This window comes from Mauremys reevesii, linkage group 11 (genome assembly GCF_016161935.1).
Source record: "Mauremys reevesii isolate NIE-2019 linkage group 11, ASM1616193v1, whole genome shotgun sequence".
NCBI lineage: Eukaryota > Metazoa > Chordata > Testudines > Geoemydidae > Mauremys > Mauremys reevesii.
This window is the reverse complement of record NC_052633.1, coordinates 40,872,685-40,892,273: the sequence shown is the minus strand read 5'-3', so window position 1 is coordinate 40,892,273 and position 19,589 is coordinate 40,872,685. Positions and strand designations below refer to the sequence as shown.

Here is a 19,589-nt window from a genome sequence, read left to right as displayed (position 1 = left end):
TCAGGTAGGCGGAAAACAACCAAAAGTTTTTCCCTTCTAATGGATGTTTAGGTACCTGTGTGAAATACATTAGGGGTCTCAAATTTGTTCCTGGATGCAGGGGTCCCTCCCTATCATAGAAACAGCCACCACTAAACAGCGTCCTTGCTGACAGTTCTAGTTGAGAGACCAAGGGCTGAATAGGCATGAGATACCCTCCCACCCCTAGATGTGGCCCCTCCAGGTGAGACTTGAGGCATCGTATTTGAACAGAAAGAACATTGGCAAGTTTCCTACGGATAGAACATTTAGCCTCTTAGATTGAACTGGGCCCTTTTCTCTAGCAAGAAATTCACTTACAGTGTTTAACAAGAAAAAAAAAAGAAACAAACTCCATGGACCACTTACCCACAACTTACTGGTGTATTTGTTTCATTTGGGTGAAGGGAACTGTTGATCCACACTATGGTGCTATTCACACATGCCTTGTCTGGGTTGCTAAGCTCTTGCTTCTCAATGTCATATTGAATAAATGTGTCTGTCATCAGACCAAAGACAAGCAACATGCATGGCTGGGCTGCTCCATGAAGAATGGCACAGAAACTACCAAAAGCCATCATTAAAATCTCAGATGATGAAGAGAATCGAAACTAAGAAAGGGAAAAAAATACCGTCCAAGTGATTTGGGTGTTAGCTGTGCATTAATCATTCATATTTCCCTGATTGATATTTCAGGGGAGTAATTTCAGCAATGTTTACTAGTGAATATTTGTTTCAGAATTGTTTTTACTACAGATGTAGAACCAATCCTACTTTCATTGCATGGGTGTGTAATCCCCCTTGATGACAATGGGAGTTATCCATGAATACGGGAGCAGAGTTTGGCCTTCTGAGTGAACGTATACTCAGACTTACAGACAGTAACAACAAATGAAACCCAAATAATAAAACTTCATTGCAAGGTATCAGTGTTCCACACTTTGATTCAAAGATTGACTGTGAATATGTCCTTGAAATTCATGTTTACTTTTATAGTCAAATCTGCATGTTTTTTTAAAAAAGATTATGACATTCTACACAACATATGAATAAGGTAAATTATTGTGATTTACTCCTGATGGTTCTGTGGTTATATGGTAGAAATTTGACTAAATACACTCAGGCTAGGATGTTGCATAGATACACCCAATCAATTGATGTATGTAGAGTGTTATGGTCAGGTACTATTAGAGAAGTGATCTCTCTTTGCTGAAAAGGGGACTGATATTTATAAGTATGCAGTGTAAAATATGAGGCTTACATACTGGAGAGAGGTGGAGTATAGATACAAGTAATACACAGATGCTGTAATGTGTCAAGGGACAAAAAAGGCAGAGAAACAAAGCAAAAGACAGAGACAGTCTGATGGTGAAAATCAGGGGAAGAAATAAGACAGACTAAAGCCTGGTGTACACAAGAAAATTAAGTCGGCTTAACTATGTGGCTCAGAGGTGTAAAAATCCACATCCCAAAGCAGCGTAGTTAAGCTGACCAACCCTGCAGTGTTGACAATGGTAGGCTGACAGAAGAATTCTTCTGTCAACCTACTTACTGCCTCTCGCGTATGTGGATTACCTACGCCAGCTGGAGAATCCCTCCCATTGGCATAGGTAATGTCTACAGCAGGGGTGGGCAAACTATGGCCCATGGGCAGGATCCAGCCCACCAGCCATTTTAATCCAGCCCTTGAGCTCCTGCTGGGGAACAGGGTCTGGGGCTTGCTCCACACAGCTCCCAGACGCAGCGGCATGGCCCCTCTCCGGCTCCTGTGCATACGGGCAACCAGGGGGCTCTACTCTGGACACTGCCCCTGCCCCAAGTGCTGCCCCTGGAGCTCCCATTGGCTGGGAACCACGGCCAATGGGAGCTGCAGGGGCGGTGCCTGCGGACGAGACAGTGTGCAAAGCCACCTGGCTGCGCCTCCACATAGAAGCCAGAGAAGGGACATGCTGCTGCTTCTAGGAGCCACTTGAGGTAAGCACTGCACGAAGCCTGCACCCCGACCCTCCCCCCCGCATGCCCCAACTCCCTGCCCCAGCCCTGATCTCCCTCCCTCCCTCCAAACCCCTTGGTCCCAGCCCTCCTGCACCCCAAACCCCTCATCCCCAGCGCCCATATCCCCAGCCAGAACCTGCACCCCTTCCCATACCCCAACCCCCTGCCCCAACCCTGATCCCCCTCCCGCCCTCTGAACCCCTCAGTCCCAGCCCAGAGCACTCTCCTACACCCCAAACCCCTCCTCCCCCAGCCCTATCCCAGAGCCCTCATCCCAGCCGGAGCCCTGACCACCCCATTGCATCCTCACCCCGCTTCAGCCCAGAGCCCCCTCCCACACCCTGAACTCCTCATTTCTGGCCCCACCCCAGAGCCTGCACCCCCAACCAGAGCCCTCACCCCCTCCCACACCCCAACCCCAATTTTGAGAGTATTCATGGCCCACCATACAATTTCTATTCCAGATGTGGCCCTTGAGCCAAACAGTTTGCCCACACCTCATCAGCTGTGAAGTGCTACAGTGTTAAAAGGGAGAAAGAAAAAAAAAAGAAAGAAGTCTGAGAAATAGAATGAAATTAATGATCTTGCCATAAAACCTTGGAAAATGCCCAGTTTTGTGTGGCATCAGCTCTCTAGTCACATATGGTACGTATATGCTGTGTATTTTACACCTAACTATCAAAACAGTTTAACATATGTATGATGTGGGTATAGAACTCTGAAGCCTTTGCTCCAAAATCCCAGCCCTCAACCACATGATCTGAAGAAGAAGTGCCAAAATCTTTCAGTGAGATATATAACAACGCTTTGTATTTCTATGCCATTTTCCAGCTGAGAGTCTCAACACATTTTATGAGCACCAAGCCTCAAAATACCCAGGATGTAGATAAAGATTTAACTGAGGTGAAGAGCGGTTAAGTGATTTTCCAAAGGTCATGCAGCGAATTAGTGGCAGAAAAGAGGAGACTCCAGATCTCCCAATCCTTAGTTGTGTGCTTTAATCACTGGACTAGCTTTCCTCCACATACACCACCTAAGTACATTACAACTAGCGCTGGCTGAAATCTGGAAGTTTTGTTTCATAGGAAACTTTGACATTTCAATGTTTTTTGCCATTATGAATCAGAGCAAAACCAAATATTTTGAAAGTTTCCTGGAAATTTTTCACTTTGGATTTTCAAAATTTCATTTTAACTTTGTTTTAATTATTATTTTTAGGGCTGTCAAGTGATTTAAAAAATCACGATTAATCACACTGTTAAACAATAATAGAATACCATTTATTTAAATATTTTTGGATGTTTTCTACATTTTCAAATATATTGATTTCAATTACAACACAGACTACAAAGTGTGCAGTGCTCACTTTATATTTATTTTTGATTAAAAATATTTGCACTGTAAAAAACAAAATAGTATTTTTCAATTCACTGAATACAAATACTGTAGTGCAATCTCCTTAACATGAAAGTTGAACTTACAAAAGTAGAATTATGTATAAAAAATAACTGCATTCAAAAATAAAACAATGTAAAACTTTAGAACCTATAAGTCCACTCAGTCCTACTTCAGCCAATCGCTCAGACAAACAAGTTTGGTTACTATTTGCAGGAAATAATGCTGCCCATGTCTTTGTCACCTGAAAGTGAGAACAGGCATTTCCATGGCACTGTTATAGCCGGCATCACAAGATATTTACGTGCCAGATGCCCTAAAGACTCATATGCCCTTTTATGCTTCAACCACCATTCTAGAAGACGTGTCCATGCTGATGGCAGGTTCTGCTTGCCAACGATCCAAAGCAGAGCGGACCAATGCATGTTCATTTTCATCATCTGAGTCAGATGCCACCAGCAGGTCGATTTTCTTTTTTGGTGGTTTGGATTCTGTAGTTTCCGCATTGGAATGTTGCTCTTTTAAGACACGTGAAAGCATTCTCCACACCTCATCCTGCTCAGATTTTGGAAGGCACTTCAGATTCTTAAACCTGGGGTCGAGTACTGTATCTATCTTTAGAAATCTCACATTAGTACCTTCTTTGCGTTTTGTCAAATCTGCTGTTAAAGTGTTCTTAAAACTAACATGCTGAGTCATCATCTGAGACTACTGTAACATGAAATATGGTAGAATACAGGTAAAACAGAGCAGGAGACATACAATTCTCCTGCAAGGAGTTGAGTCCACAAATTTAATTAACACATTTTTTTGATGAGTGTCACCAGCATGGAAGCATGCCCTCTGGAATAGTGGCTGAAGCATGTGGGGCATAAAAATGTTTAGCTTATCTGGCAGGTAAATACCTTGCAATGCCAGCTACAAAAGTGCCCTGTGTACACCTGTTCTCACTTTCAGATGACCTTGTAAATAAGTGGGCAGCATTATCTCCCAAAAATGTACACAAAACTGTTTGTCTTAACGATTGGCTGAACAAGAAGTAGGACTGAGTGGACTTGTAAGCTCTAAAGTTTTACATAGTTTTGTTTTTGAGTGCAGTTATGTAATACAAAATATCTACATTTGTGAATTACACTTTCATGATAAAGAGATTGTGCTACAATATTTGTCTGAAGTGAGCACTGTACACTTTGTATTCTTTGTTGTAATAGAAATCAATATATTTGAAAATGTAGAAAAACATCCAAAAATATTTAATAAATTTCAATTGGTACTCTATTGTTAACAGTGCGAGTAATTATTTTTTTTAATCCCAGTTAATTTTTTTTAGTTAATCGCCTGAGTTAACTGCGATTAATCGACAGCCCTATTATTTTTATATTAATTACATTATTTCATGACATGTCAGTATCTATTTTCAATTGTTAGTATTATTATTATTATTTTTGTAAAATGTTTCAGTTAGTTCTAAATGGTAGCAGACAGGCATTCTGTATTCGCTGGCAGAATCCTGAGCATAAAGTGGTTGGACTTTGTGCAAAATGTCATAATCTTGCAAAGGTCTGGCTTTCCTTCAATTGCTCATTCTATTCAAAAGCAGCACTGTGTGCTCTTCAGCTATGTTGCCAAGGAAAATAAAAACACCCTAGCACACCGTGCTCTCAAACGGTCCATCAGTGTGCCAAGGAGTGCATGCCCTGACTGCTTGACGCAAACCAGAGGGCCGCCCCAGAGACTGGAGGATCCACAAGACTGAGCCAGATCTGGGAACTTCACTACATGATGCCTGGTGCAATGCCTGCAGTCATGATCACTCTGGCTGGAACAATGGACCTTAGGAGACTATGTGTGTTTGAGGATAAGTGGCAGCTGCCCTTCATAATATTTTAAATAAAATAAAATAAAATAAAATAAAATAAAATAAAAATAGTAGTATATTTCAACTTTTAAGTTATGTCATATTAAGTACTACTACTACTGGCATGTCATGAAATAATAAAAACAGCATAAAAGTGTAAAAAACAAAATAAAATTAAAAATGAAATTTAAAAATTCTATAGCAAAATTTCAAAATAGTTTCCCATTGAAATTGTCATATTTTTCCAAATATTTTGTAAAATAAAAATTTTTTGGACCTACTCTAAAGACAATGTGCCTAGCAGACAATTATGACCCATAGGCAATATACATGTGGTATAATGACAATGGGTGAAATACTGGCTCTACTAATGCCAGTGACAAAACTCCTGTCGACTTCAGTAGGGTCCAGATTTCACCCTAAAGGTTTGACTGAGTCACAACTACATACTGCAACTAAAGATACATTTCAGTGACCCCACAATATAATATGTGTAAAATATTTAAATCCAACACTTTTGTTACCAGTTGAAAGAAACCAAGCCGAATGTCATTTTCTTTCTTGTTTGATGACCTTCTAGAAAACAAAATGCAGAATTATAAAACTGCAATTTCCAGCTATATCATATGTTTTCTCGTGCCTAATGATTGCATATAGAGTTGAATTTAACTCCCTTGTCCCCTTTTTCGTATTCTCTGGAGAAGGTTCCTCATTTGTATAGAAATACCTATAACATGAGTCTTTTTTTCCCACTTATATAGGGCATCACATTCTTTTTTGTAGGGCACTTTAGCCACACAACTTTTCTTCTAAAATCCTATATGATGTGGTTCTCTCTCAGACTTATTCTAGGGCAGTGATTTGATGTAGGTTTTTCTGAAAGCTGTAGACATATCACCATTGTAGAATGACTCCAGTTCTAAACCTACTTTAAACAGCATCTTGGGCCTGAGTGCGCCTTTCTAGCTCTGCTGATGGAGGGGACTGTTGGCCTGGGGTGGATGATAAGCAAAACTCCCCCATGCCTCCAATCCTGTAGAATCCCCCCCACCTAGGAGTACCAGGAGGATGGCGCACTGTGCTTGAGAGGGGATGAACCAGAGAAGCAGATGCCAATATGCAGCACTCAGATTAGGAACAAAACTCTGTGGTTAAAGAGACATGAAGGACTATGCTGCTGGGGCCACCACTAATCCCATTTCACAGTACTGTTTATAACATGGATTGGGAGTTCCCTGAGGTCACAGAGAGGAACAACTGATTTGCAAGAAGGCCAGAGATACACAGGATATAGGCCTGTGAATCTCCGGTGTAAGTGTCTTCTCCTGCTCCCACTGCTGACTGGACCAGCCCACACCACACCTGCATGCCTGGAGTGGGTTGGAGTCTCTCTCCCTATCCCATTGCACAGGTTTCTGCTGGAGAGTATTATCTGACCCTCCAGAAATGCCCACATTAGCCTACTACACACAGCAGTAATTTATGAAGCCTAAAGGTCCTATCAAGTCAACAGGAATGGGATCTATGTTATACCAAACATTTTTGTGTGGTGAGAGCTGTATGAGTAGTGGATTTGGATTTGAGTTTACATGACATTTAAAATTTTTAAAATATGTAACAAATAAATTACAGCCATATTTATACTGCACATTCTTCAGAGGCCTGAGCCTCTGATGCTACCAGTGAATTTCATGTGTGCTAAATAAGATACATATGTGACATGTGTGTGCCATATACGACCTCTGTTCGTTTCAAGAAACCACTAGTAACTAGGGCAGGGGCAGCTTGAATTTAGGTCTGGTGTCCTGTGAGATGTGCTGTTACAATAAAAACTAAATCAAAAAATAAAACAACACTAGTGATTCCCTTTGTGGCCATGAAGAACGGGTGCAAATTACAGAAGCTCTCAGGATGTCTAATCTGATGTAGAGCAACTCCAGAATCAAGGAACGTAGAGGTGTTATGTTCCCCACATGCTCTTGTCGGACACAGAGAGTGATTGGGGTCTCTATGACCTTTCAACCTGTGATAGGGTGACCAGACGTCCCCATAAAATCAGGACTGTCCCGATATTTAGGCGTTTGCCCTGTTATTTCGCACTCCTGGGGTTTTTTGTTGCTCCGCCAGCGGGACTTCCTCCCAATGTGTCCCGATATTTTCTTCATCCCATCTGGTCACCCTAACCTGTGAATAGCTGGGAATTTGCATTTCAATCTCAATTCCTCTCCTGTTGAATGATTTGGACTGAATCCTTTTCACTTCTAGTCTCATATTTCTAAAAGTTCTGAAGTTTATGTTGTTAATGTTATTCGCCAAATCACGCTGGGTGGTTGGGGGTGTGTGTGTGTGTGTGTGTGGTTCGAACAGACACAAAATGAATATTAAAGGGGTTTGCTGAAGGAGACCCTGATATTTTGCAGCCATTACTCTACATCTTCACCACTTCTCTTCACTTCTTCTGTAAAGATTGCTTTAGCCTGCCTCAGCTGAATCGAATAGTGCAGTTTCAGAAGCAAAGTGCATGTCCGAATCTCAAATACCATAAATACCATACATGCACTAATGTCAGGTGTTAATAACATTTTTCACTTGATAGTTCTAGAAACAAATAATGATTGTGTGATCAATGAGCAACTATAGGACTTACTCTGGTTTCTTATGGTTGTTATCTGTAGGGGGAAATAAATACAAACCATAGTTAATAGTTATTGATAAAGTGCATAGTCTCCAACAGACACACTCTCAAAATAAACCTTAGGGCCCAAGGTACCCAGTCCTCCCCGAATGCAAGGAAACTCCTCTCACTCATACAGCACCTCAGGCACCAGGCACTAATGGTGGTGAAATAATTCATTGCACATGTAGATGCTGGAGCTAGGGGTGCAGTTTCCATCATATACAGGGTTTACGGTTTGGTTCAGTGGCTCTCAGCACCCCTTCTCTACAAATTGTTCCAGCACCCCTGATTGCACATAATGAATTAATTGCTAATGTTGTCATTCTCCCCTTGAATAATTAACCACGAATACATGACTGAATATTATTCACTCAATACATTATTTGGGGCATATTCCCATCAAGTGGCAAATAATTTGATGGTAAATAATGTTCACTATTATCCAGCTGGTTCTGTCAGTCACAGTCCTGATGAGTGGCATGGTCACGTACAGTGTGCCAGCAACTTGAAAGGGGCTGTAAAGGGGAGGGGCTGTAGCTTTGCCAGCAGCACTGACAGTCCATAGAAAGGAGTACCTGCTCCATCCCCTGAGAGGAAGGTTGAGCTGTCACACAGATGTCCACTCCTGGGAAGCCCCTGGAAGAACTGTGACTTAGAGAGGCAGAATTCCACCTGGGGACTCTGGCTGCAGTACAGCACCTCAGCCTCCACGGCAACTCAGGCCACGGCCTGACAGCCACAATCTGACCCTTTGCATCAAGAGACGCTGTCAAGGATGAGGGCCCTAAAATGTAGCTTGTCTTGACAGTGGTCCCACTGGGGGGGCCTTACTATAAGGATCAGTGCTCAAAATATTTAGCACAAGTCACTTTGTGTGACACAGCATGAAGCACTAGCTCTGGACAGCAACACCACTGGGAGCACAGAGTTGTTAGAGTTGAATAGTCATTGTGCATGCCCCTGGCGAGTCAGTGCATATCTCTAGAGTTTTCCAGTGCACTGGCAACCCACTGCCCATTTTTAGGTCCTAACATGGACTGGAATCATGTTTTACTTTTCAACCAATTATTGCTGCAGCTTGAATAGAAAAGCCCCATCCTCTTACTTCCTCTATCATTCAGCAACACAGCACTTAGCATGGACACTTCCATGCCCCTTGCTCTGCATGGTCACTGCGAAGCTGTGTGCCACATTGCAAAGGGTGCAAAGAATTCCCTGCACCCAGGGCCTCAGCGGCCTGCCCACCCCACACTTCCCAATGAAAGCACAGTATTTCCACTGCATCTTGGGCCTGGCATGGGGGAATTTATGAGTGTGGGCTTTGTGCTTAAATCCAGAGGTCATGTATGGGACATGTATTTCCTTATGATGTGCCTTTGCTTTTGCTTGTTGCATATGTAGTTACTATTTTACCCTGTTAACTTGCTTCCATTTGCAATTTCAATTAAATATAAATATCTAGTGTCCTTTTAATTTTCCACCTGCTTATACTGAAACATATAAGTCAGGGACAAGATGTTCAGCAGCTTCTCTTCATTTTTCTCCTCATCTTCACCTAACACCCCAAGCCTCCTGCCACCACCTCCTGTTTAATTTGAACGGAGATGCTTGGTGTTTAACAAGCACTTAAAAAAAAAGAAGCTTGAAGAGGAGAAATGAAGCAAGAGTGGAAGGAGGAGAGAAAGGAAGCTTTGGAGAAGGGTGAGGAAAGCAAGAGCTGGTCACACATTTAAAAGAAATTCTAAATATAATAAATCAACCCTAGAAATCTGCAGGACACAGGTGTTTCAGCTTTTATTGTAAGTTCTAAAACGTAAAGAGGAATGCCAGAGCCATCTCTGCTGAAAGGCCATTGAAGTCAATGGAGTTATTCAGATACCATGGTGATGATCATGGTATAAAAATCTAGATAGATTAGTTACATTTGGTAGACAGATGATGGGGACATATAGACAGATACTGTGGATAGCTAGGCAGATAAGAAGAGATCATCCACTTACATGGATTGTTGCTCTGGGCTTGTAAACAAAAAGTTGTTTTGAATAAAATATGCCCATAATTATGCGAGCTGCAATATCTAGTATGGCATGTGTTTTCCGCAGGCAATTGAAATTAAAGTAGAAGCTGATTAAAGAGTAAATGCCTTACATGATCCATCTGAGTCATAAATGTAGTTATCCTCTTCAAATCTCCTAATACCGCGCAGAACAACAGGATTGGACATGATGATTTGCTCCTTTAATCAGAAACCCTGAAAAGGCAAAAAGTATCATCATAGTAATGTCTTTTAAAATGATAAGACAACATTGTACGGGCCATATTCTGATCTCAGCTACATCCACGTTGTTCCAGTGTAACTCTGCTAAGCACATTGAATTTACACCAGTGTAACTGAGAACAGAATACAGTCCTACAAGTCTAATGACACTACAGATAGTGAAGATAGCTGAAACAAAAGCACATTTTAACTATCAGTGACTGAAGTGTTAGTCTTTCAAAAGGAGTGAAATATTACAGTGCATGCTGAGCATGGCTCAGACGCTACTCAGCAAGGATTTCCCCAACTTGATTATAGCTAGCAGGGCCGGCTTTAGCAAGTGCGGGGCCCGATTCCTGGGGGCAGGGCTTGTACTCACTGGGCGGCGCTCGCGCTCCCAGTCTTCAGCAGCACTTCGATTGCCGGCCGGGGGAGGGGAGCCGAGGGGCTTGCCGCGCTCCGGCCGGGGCCGTGGGGCCACCGCACTTCAGCCGGGGTCACAGGGCCGTGAGGCTGCCATGCTCCGGCTAGAGCTCCAGCCGGGGTCATGGGGCTGTGGGGCTGCTGCACTCTGGCCAGGTGAGCGGGGCCGACGAAGACCCCGGCGGAGCGGACTGCCGCCGGGATGAGTAAAAAAAATTAAAAAGGCGCCTAATGCGCGGGGCCCTCTTAGGCATGGGGCCTGATTCCGGGGAATCGGGCAAATAGGCCTAAAGCTGGCCCTGATTAGCTAGCATGGTTGTAGCACAGTTTGCCTAAACAATACAAGCAGGGATTTATCTTTACCAGTCATGCTAGCAGAAACAATGCTTCAGGCTAAGTTACACACACACCCCACACCTCTGGGTAGTTTATTGCATGAGGTTTTAACATGGTTAAACTCTGAATGGGTTTTGAAGGGTCCTCAGTCTGCCTCATCATCTCATTGGGATTAGTGAACCAGTGGCTGGATAAAGCAGGAAAGGTAGCATCCAGAACATCTTACAGGGCCTGGAAACCACTGGACAAACACATGGAATCCTCCCAACCCGTCCCTGAAGTCCTCCACTGCGGCTGCATTCTCTTAGGCCTCACCCCTTTAGGAATGGCAGCACACCTCTCCCAAGCTCTGCAGCACCATTGGCTGGTCCTGCACTTGTCTGTTCTCTCTCTTTTTTTTGAATCCTCCCACGCCCTCTCGTGCATAGGGCATTTATCTGTTTCTGCCATTTATTTCGGTCTTATGCTGGTCTGTTCAGGCTTCTGAGTGTCATGTTGATGGATTTGGCTTCTTTCTCTACTGTGTATATAGGTTTCCCTCTTGCCACTTGCTTATGTCTTCACATGTCTTAGTATTAAACGGTTTTTTCTTCATACTTCCCTTTTCCACTGTGGCTGTTTACCTGCCTATTGCACTGTATGAAATCCATGAAGTGGCAGTTACGTAAAAGCAGGAGGAGCTGTGATGCAATTTCTCTCTTAAATTACAGTAGGATGCAAGAAATATAAGGACACTCCTCCCTGTCAAATCAAGAGTGAGGGATAAATAGGAGATTGATCACTAGATAATTATGTTGAAGTCACTTCCTGTATAAATCCTGCCACTTCCTGTCTATTCCCTTCCTTTCATCCCCACCTTTCAGAACCATTCACTCCCACCCTGACTCTTTCCTTTTGGCCTCTCCTCCTCTGAACCTTGCCCATATCCCCTTTTTGGTACTTGTATCCACCTTTCTTAAGTAGAAGAAAAGCCAGTGGGATATTGATGTGTGGACTGGGACTGTTAATCCACTAGCCAATAAATAGTGATACTCCTAGAAACAAAGTGTTGCATTCAACAATCACAAGAAAAACTAAAAGGGGGGGGAGAGAATTTGGTGCATAATTGTTTAAAATATGTTTAGGGGATAAAATTAACATTTGTGGGGAAAAGAGATCTGCTAGAATCAAAAATTAACTAAAACACCACAAAAGGCTTATATATTTTCTTCCTCTAGAATGATTAAAGAGAAGATTTCAAACACGCTAGGGCCCATATTGTCTCCTGGCATAAATATGTAAAGTTGCAGAGAAATTAAAGGAGCTGTATCCATTTACACCCCCAAAGAATTTAAACCTGTGAATTTTAAATAACCCCTTGTAATAAGGTGTGTTGTGAAGAAAACTCTTCTTTTACACACACTTCACAACTATAATTTTTAGTCCCCCTGCAGACATGGTAGCTGGGTTAAACAAGGCTTCAGGAGCCACACACTATGCCTGATTTCAAAGCCACAAGTGAAAACAAAAAATGCTTGTAATGTCAGAAGTCTATCCTCTTTTTGTAGACTGTGTATGATATACCTTTATGATAATATGAGCACAAAATCTCGTATAAAGATTATTTTCTCAAAGGCAAATATAATTCAGACTCCTCTCCCCCCATCTTTTCAGAGGGCAGCCAAGGTTTGTGGTGTCAAATGTTGGGTGGGCAAGCAGGCACTTAAGCTTTGTTGCACCTGATTTTAGATTAAAATCACAAGATGAAAAACTGCTGTCTGTAACATGAAAAATTTACAGGCCAACAGGAAAAAAATGCAGTCCTGTTGGAAAAGGAAAAGTGATCTTAGTTAAAAATGGTCACAAGCTACACATGCAGAAGAAAAGGGGGACTTTTGAGAAAACATGTAAAGCCAGGATTTGGCCAACTAAAGGAAATGTCACAGGGGTTGGGAATTTGCTGTATACAAATTCACCCTCCCCTGCATGGGGCCTGATTCAAAGCTTATTGAAGCCACTGGCAGTCTTTCCATTAATTTCAGATTAGGCGCATGGAAAGAAAATTTTGCAAAAGCCCAGTATTCACATGAGAGTATCTAATTTATTTTTAAATTCATAAACATATACATGCAACCCTCCCCCCACCCAAAAAAAGAAAACAACTAAGCACAAATTCCTAGCAGTTTAAAATTATTTTGTAGAAGACGACTCACCCACTCCCACAGTGAAAATACACAACAGTTCCTCAGCTAGCAGTTGTGGGGACTAACTAACTAGTCTAAGGCCTGGTCTACACTAGGACTTTAATTCGAATTTAGCAGCGTTAATTCGAATTAACCGTGCACTGTCCACACCAGGAAGCCATTTAATTCGACCTAGAGGGCTCTTTAGTTCGAATTCGGTACTCCACCCCGATGAGGGGAGTAGCGCTAAATTCGACATGGCTATGTCGAATTAGGCTAGGTGTGGATGCAAATCGAACTTACTAGCTCCGGGAGCTATCCCACACTGCACCACTCTGTTGACGCTCTGGACAGCAGTCCAAGCTTGGATTCTCTGACCAGCCACACAGGAAACGACCCGGGAAAATTTGAATTCCTTTTCCTGTCTGGCCAGTTTGAATCTCAATTCCTGGTTGGACATCGGGGCGAGCTCAGCAGCACCTGCAACGATGCAGAGCTCTCCAGCAGAGGAGACCCCAGAATGCAATCCCAGAGTAGAAAGAGGTCCCCAGCATGGACAGACCGGGAAGTCCTGGATCTGATCGCTGTGTGGGGCGATGAGTCTGTGCTTTCGGAGCTGCGCTCCAACAAACAGAATGCAAAGACCTACGAGAAGGTCTCCAAAGCCATGGCACTCAGAGGATACAGCCGGGATACAACGCAGTGCCGCGTGAAAATCAAGGACCTGAGACAAGGCTACCAAAAAGTCAGAGCGGCAAACGGATGCTCCGGAGCCCAGCCCCAGACATGCCGCTTCTACGAGGCACTGCATGCCATTCTAGGTGGGTCTGCCACCACTGCCCCACCAGTGACAGTGGACTCTGAGGATGGCATAGTGTCGACGGGCAGTTCCTCGGCGTTGTTCGCCGATGGGGAAGATGAGGAAGGGTTTGTGGAGGACGGCGCAGGCGATAGCGCTTACAATACCGCTTTCCCCGACAGCCAGGATCTCTTCATCACCCTCACAGAGATCCCCTACCAACCCTCCCCGGCCGGTAACACGGACTCAGAATCAGGGGAAGGATCAGTCGGTAAGTGTTATAAACATGGAAACATTTCTTTATTAAACAACAGGAATATATACTATATAAAAACTAGCTAAAAAGTTGTCCATATAAAACTATATAAAAAGAAGGTCCACACATATAGGGATTGAACAGAAATCCTCTTGGGACAGTTCCACGAAGCTATCGTACAGGTACTCGAAAAGCCTCCGCAGGAGGTTCCTGGGGAGAGGTGCCTTATGTGGTGCTCCGTTGAAGCACACTCTTCCGCGCCAGGCCATCCTCAAGTAGAAAGGAATCATTGCCTCGACCAGCATGGCTGCATACGGTCCTGGTCTGTGCAGGGAGTCTCTCAGCATCCTCTCTCTCTCTGCCCGAGTGACCCGCCTCAGGGTAATGTCGTTCTGCGATTGCTGCATCTAAGTAGGGCAATTAGTGTACTGTTACTACTGTGAATGCTTGAGTTTTACTTTGCATAGCAAAGACCTTCGTTTAACAGCCACGTGCTGGAGGCCGCAGAGGAAAAGCATACAGTGATCTTTCCTGGGCACAGCCGCGAGGGGCTGGAACAGGGTCGGACTTTATGCTTTCCAGATTGCCTTCTGCGGGAGGGCACAGCTACCCATTAACTGTTAAGCAGCCTATAGTCTAGGGCTTACCAGGCCTGGCTGATAAACGGATTCAGCTGTACCGCCCCGCTTGTCCGATCTCCGGTGCAAGACCGCAGCCACTGAAAGCGTATTCCGAAATCTCGAACTTGTCCTGAGAGCTCGTGAGACTAGGTTCCCTGTATGGTCTTGTTCACAGAAACTGAGTAGACTGTGTTCACTGTTCGCAAACATGTATCTTTTCAAGGAAATCACTTCCTTTTTCCCATCACACAGCTGTGGCTCTTTCACGAACTGCCCCGCCATCCCCCTCACAGAGGCTGGCGCAGATTAGGCGGCGAAAGAAAAAGACTAGGGACGACATGTTCTCGGAACTGATGGCCTGCTCCAGAGCCGAGGTGGCGGAGCAGAGACAGTGGAGGGAGACCCTATGTCAGCACCAGCAGTCACACATCGAACGGGAGGACAGGTGGCGGAAGGAAGACCAGCAGGCGACTCAAATGCTGCTTGGGCTAATGAGGGAGCAAACGGACACGCTCCGGCGCCTTGCAGATGTTCTGCAGGACCGCAGGCAGGAGGAGTGAGCCCCCCTGCACTGTATCTGCAACTGCAATCCCCCGCCACAAAGTCCTGTCCCCCCCTCACCCAAAATAACAAGAAGGAGGGGCGCTAGGGGCCGTGAAAACTGGCACAGCACCCCAGCATAGCGCTCATGTACCACACCGCTCTGATGCCATAAACTTTGAGAAGTGCTTCCCTTCCTGCAACACCCAGTCCCAAATCCAAGTTTCATCCCCCCACTGTGTAGTTGAGTATTAAAAGTAGTTTGTTGTTATTCACTGTTTCCGTCCCGTTTTTCTTGTCAGAAGACTTTGTGTGAAGGGGGGGAGGGGTTTTTTAATCGCATAGGACAGCCTCCATTACCAGGGTACAGACTTGGGGGCAGGATCAACAGCAGGACACACACAGACTGCAGTCACTAGGCACCAGGGTCAGTCTGGGAGGTGTATGCTGCCCCGGGTCAGTCTGGGAGGTGTATGCTGCCCCAGGGTCCTAGCGCCTGCCATCCACAAATGGCAAGGCAGGCTGCCCTTACCATGCCCTTCCACCCTAGCCACGAGCCTCTCCGATGCCCTGAGCCCCAGCAAGAGCCCTCATCCACGGACACATACTCACCCTTCCCACACACCCCTCATCCCTTCCTACGCCCCAACCCCCAGCCCAGAGCCTGCATCCAAACTCCATCCCAAAGACAGCACCCCTCACCCCTTCCTGCAAACCCACCCCTTCCTGCAAACCCACCCGCAACCGTCCTCCCCCCAGAGACCGTTGTAGGAGCAGGAGCCTGTCATTCCTCTAGTGTAGAAGCGGTCTGTATATCAGTGCACACCGTACCCACCACAGTCTGCGTCCATGTTTCAACCCTAGAACAGGAATTCATAATTAAAGAAAACTTTGTTAATAATCAGTGTTCAATTAACTTTATTTTAAAACGTGTGTTAGAAGGGGGAAACCTGGAGAACGGGGTATGTAACCGCAGATCGAAGTCAACAGTCACTAAAACAGGCTCAGGTTCAGCTTCTCTGTAAGTCAAGTGGACAGTCATAGGTTACTCTGCTCTCTGAGGAACCTAGCTTTCAAAGCCTCCCGGATGCACAGCGCTTCCCGGTGGGATCTTCTATCGGCACGGCTGTCTGGCTGAGCGTAATCAGCAGCCAGGCGATTTGCCTCAACCTCCCATCCCGCCATAAAGGTCTCCCCCTTGCTCTCACAGAGATTGTGGAGCACACAGCAAGCTGCAATAACAACGGGGATATTTTTTTCGATGAGGTCCGAGCGAGTGAGTAAGCTCCGCCATCTCCCCTTGAGACGTCCGAAAGCACACTCCACCACCATTCTGCACTTGCTCAGCTGGTAGTTGAAGAGTTCCTTCTCACTGTCCAAGGCGCCTGTATAGGGCTTCATGAGCCAGGGCATTAGCGGGTAGGCTGGGTCCCCGAGGATCACTGTAGGCATCTGCACATCCCCAACCGTTATTTTGTGGTCCGGGAAGAAACTACCTGCCTGGAGGCATCTAAACAGACCAGAGTTCCTGAACACACGCGCGTCATGAACCTTGCCCGGCCACCCGACGTAGATGTTGGTAAAACGTCCCCTATGGTCCACCAGTGCTTGCAGCACCATAGAAAAGTAGCCCTTTCGGTTAATGTAGTGGCTGGCCTGGTGGGCTGGTCCCAGGATAGGGATGTGAGTCCCATCTATAGCCCCACCGCAGTTTGGGAATCCCATCGCAGCGAAGCCATCTCTGATGACCTCGACGTTTCCTAGAGTCACTACCTTTGAGAGCAGTTGCTCAACGATTGCGTGGGCTACTTGAATCACAGCAAGCCCTACAGTAGATTTGCCGACGCCAAAGTGGATCGCTACTGACCGGTAGCTGTCTGGCGTTGCAAGTTTCCAGAGGGCTATGGCCACTCGCTTCTGCACAGTCAGGGCTGCTCGCATCCGGGTGTCCTGGCGCTTCAGGGCAGGGGCCAGCAAGTCACAGAGTTCAAGGAAAGTGCCCTTACGCATCCTGAAGTTTCGCAGCCACTGTGATTCATCCCAGACCTGCAGCACTATGCGGTCCCACCAGTCCGTGCTTGTTTCCCGGGCCCAGAATCGCCGTTCCACACCATGAACTTGACCCATTGCCACCATGATCTCCACTGCGCGGCGTACCCTGCTTTGTGAGAGGTCTGCGCCACTCTCCTCACCGCGCTGCCGGAGCCTCCTCGCCCGATTTCTCAGCAGCTGACTGTGGAAGAGGTGGACGATAAGGTGCGAGGAGTTGACAACGGCCATAAGTGCAGCGATGATCGCAGCGGGCTCCATGCTCGCAGTGCTGTGGCGTCCGCGCTGTAACCGACCAGAGAAGGGCGCGAACAGATTTCCCGCTGGCACTTTCAGGGAGGGAGGGCGTCATTGACGGTTCAATGACGACAGTTACCCAAAACCACCCTCGACACATTTTTTTCCCCAGCAGGCATTGGGGGCTCTACCCAGCATTCCAATGGGCAGTGGGGACTGCGGGATAGCTTCCCACAGTGCAACGCTTCCAAAGTCGACGCTGGCCCCGTTAGTGTGGACTCACAAAGTCGAATTAGTGTCCTTAGTGTGGATACACAAATTCGACTTCATAAGGTCGATTCCACAAATTCGAATTAAGTTAATTCGAAATAGTCTTGTAGTGTAGACGTACCCTTAAACTCTAAAACAAGAGGCCAGCAGAAAGCAGTTTTTCAAACTGTCCCAAAGTCCAAAGAAAAGTACGTTGAGAAAAAGTGAGAAGCTGAGAATGGGCGACAGGGGATGGATCACTTGATGATTACCTTTTCTGTTCATTCCCTTTGAATCACCTGAAGCCACTGTTGGAAGACAGGATACTGGGCTAGATGGACCTTCAGTCAGACCCAGTATGGCCGTTCTTATGTTCTCTAAACTCCTCAGGGCAGCTGTGTCACTGATCACAGGCTACAGCTATGCTTTGTAACAAAAGTGTTGATTAGCTTCTGGGGTCAGAGCCAGGCTACGCAGAGAGTACAGACCCTCCTCCATTTATGCAAAGTCCCGATAAACTTGACAGGAGTCCTACAGACATGGGGAAAAGTCAATACAAAGCAGCAAACAACCTAAGATTTGCCCAATTTTCCAACTCTCCCATGCATGTCAGATACACACATGCAAACACATACAAAAGTAGGAGAAATGTATAAGGCGGTAAAGTTTTGTTAATTAGTATAATTTTATCAAAGTTATTAATTCACTGGGTTAAATTAGCCAAAACATCAGTTGCTGTATTAACAACACCTGTAAGAGACAACATGCAAACTCATTTGACATATTCTATGAAAAGAATGTGATCACTTCTGACAATTTTACTAGGAATTATGCCCCCAGAGAGCATGCCATTGTTTGCATATAAAACATCTACTTCTCCGGCTGTAAGTAGAGATAGTATCATTAATGCCCTGACCTTTGGGTCTTAGAAACTGTTCGTATTATCATGTAGGTTTCACAGGGAGTAAGCCTACTACCAACGACTACTTCTTTATTTTACATTATGACATACAGACTTTGTTCAGACATGACGATCAATCAGCCTTGTTAGGCTTAGGGTATTAAACTACAAATAACAGACATGCTTATTCATTATGATTATTATTTCTAAAGGGTTAGATGTTGCAGATGGATCTAAGCAAAAGAAATCCCTTGTTTACTAAGTTAAATGCATTAAAATGGACTAGTTCCTGGGCCTCAGCTCTGATTGCTTTGTATTGTCACTGTGTTTACAGAACAGTAACTGAATGCACAAAGTTTGTTGACTATTCAGTATTTCCAAAGGCAAACTCTATAATGTTTCTTTAACCTTTATATTCGCACAAGTATAATTATAAATGGAATTGCAAAACCGGATTGTGAAAATATATGTTCTGCTATGTAATGCTGACTTCATTCCCAAGTTGATTTTCTGCACTGTGTGAGCAAATTCTGCTAAAATGCTCATACCCACTATTCTTACATATTTGAAAACTCACCTGGAAACTGCATTGTGCTAAGGGGCTAGATTCACTGGCACATTCCGGCTTCTTTCAACAGCTCTGTGACTGCAAAGCAGCCATGAGCCTGATTTAACTGGATTGGTGGAAAGCAGCCAAAGCAAATGAGTGAAGCTGGCCCTATGCTGAAAATTATATGATGAAGCATTTCCACCTCAGAAACATGTCATAGCCTGCAGTGAGGGAGTCCATTCTGAGTTAGGCAAAAACTCCCTCTCT

General features: G+C 44.9%; 1 protein-coding gene across 2 annotated transcripts in view; it reads right to left on the bottom strand.

The window, feature by feature from the left end:
- Positions 1 to 19,589, bottom strand: part of ABCB11 (ATP binding cassette subfamily B member 11) — an 80,294-nt gene that overhangs the window by 58,664 nt on the left and 2,041 nt on the right. Inside the window, exons 2-5 of one of the 2 annotated variants that reach the window (XM_039495623.1) lie at positions 10,092 to 10,194; positions 7,914 to 7,935; positions 5,791 to 5,842; positions 388 to 629 (exon numbers count right to left, since the gene is read on the bottom strand). In XM_039495623.1, the coding sequence (XP_039351557.1) occupies positions 388 to 629; positions 5,791 to 5,842; positions 7,914 to 7,935; positions 10,092 to 10,167 (392 nt within the window). In that variant the 5' untranslated portion in view covers positions 10,168 to 10,194. The remainder of the gene's footprint in view (positions 1 to 387; positions 630 to 5,790; positions 5,843 to 7,913; positions 7,936 to 10,091; positions 10,195 to 19,589) is intronic. The other variant, XM_039495624.1, reaches the window with a different exon arrangement.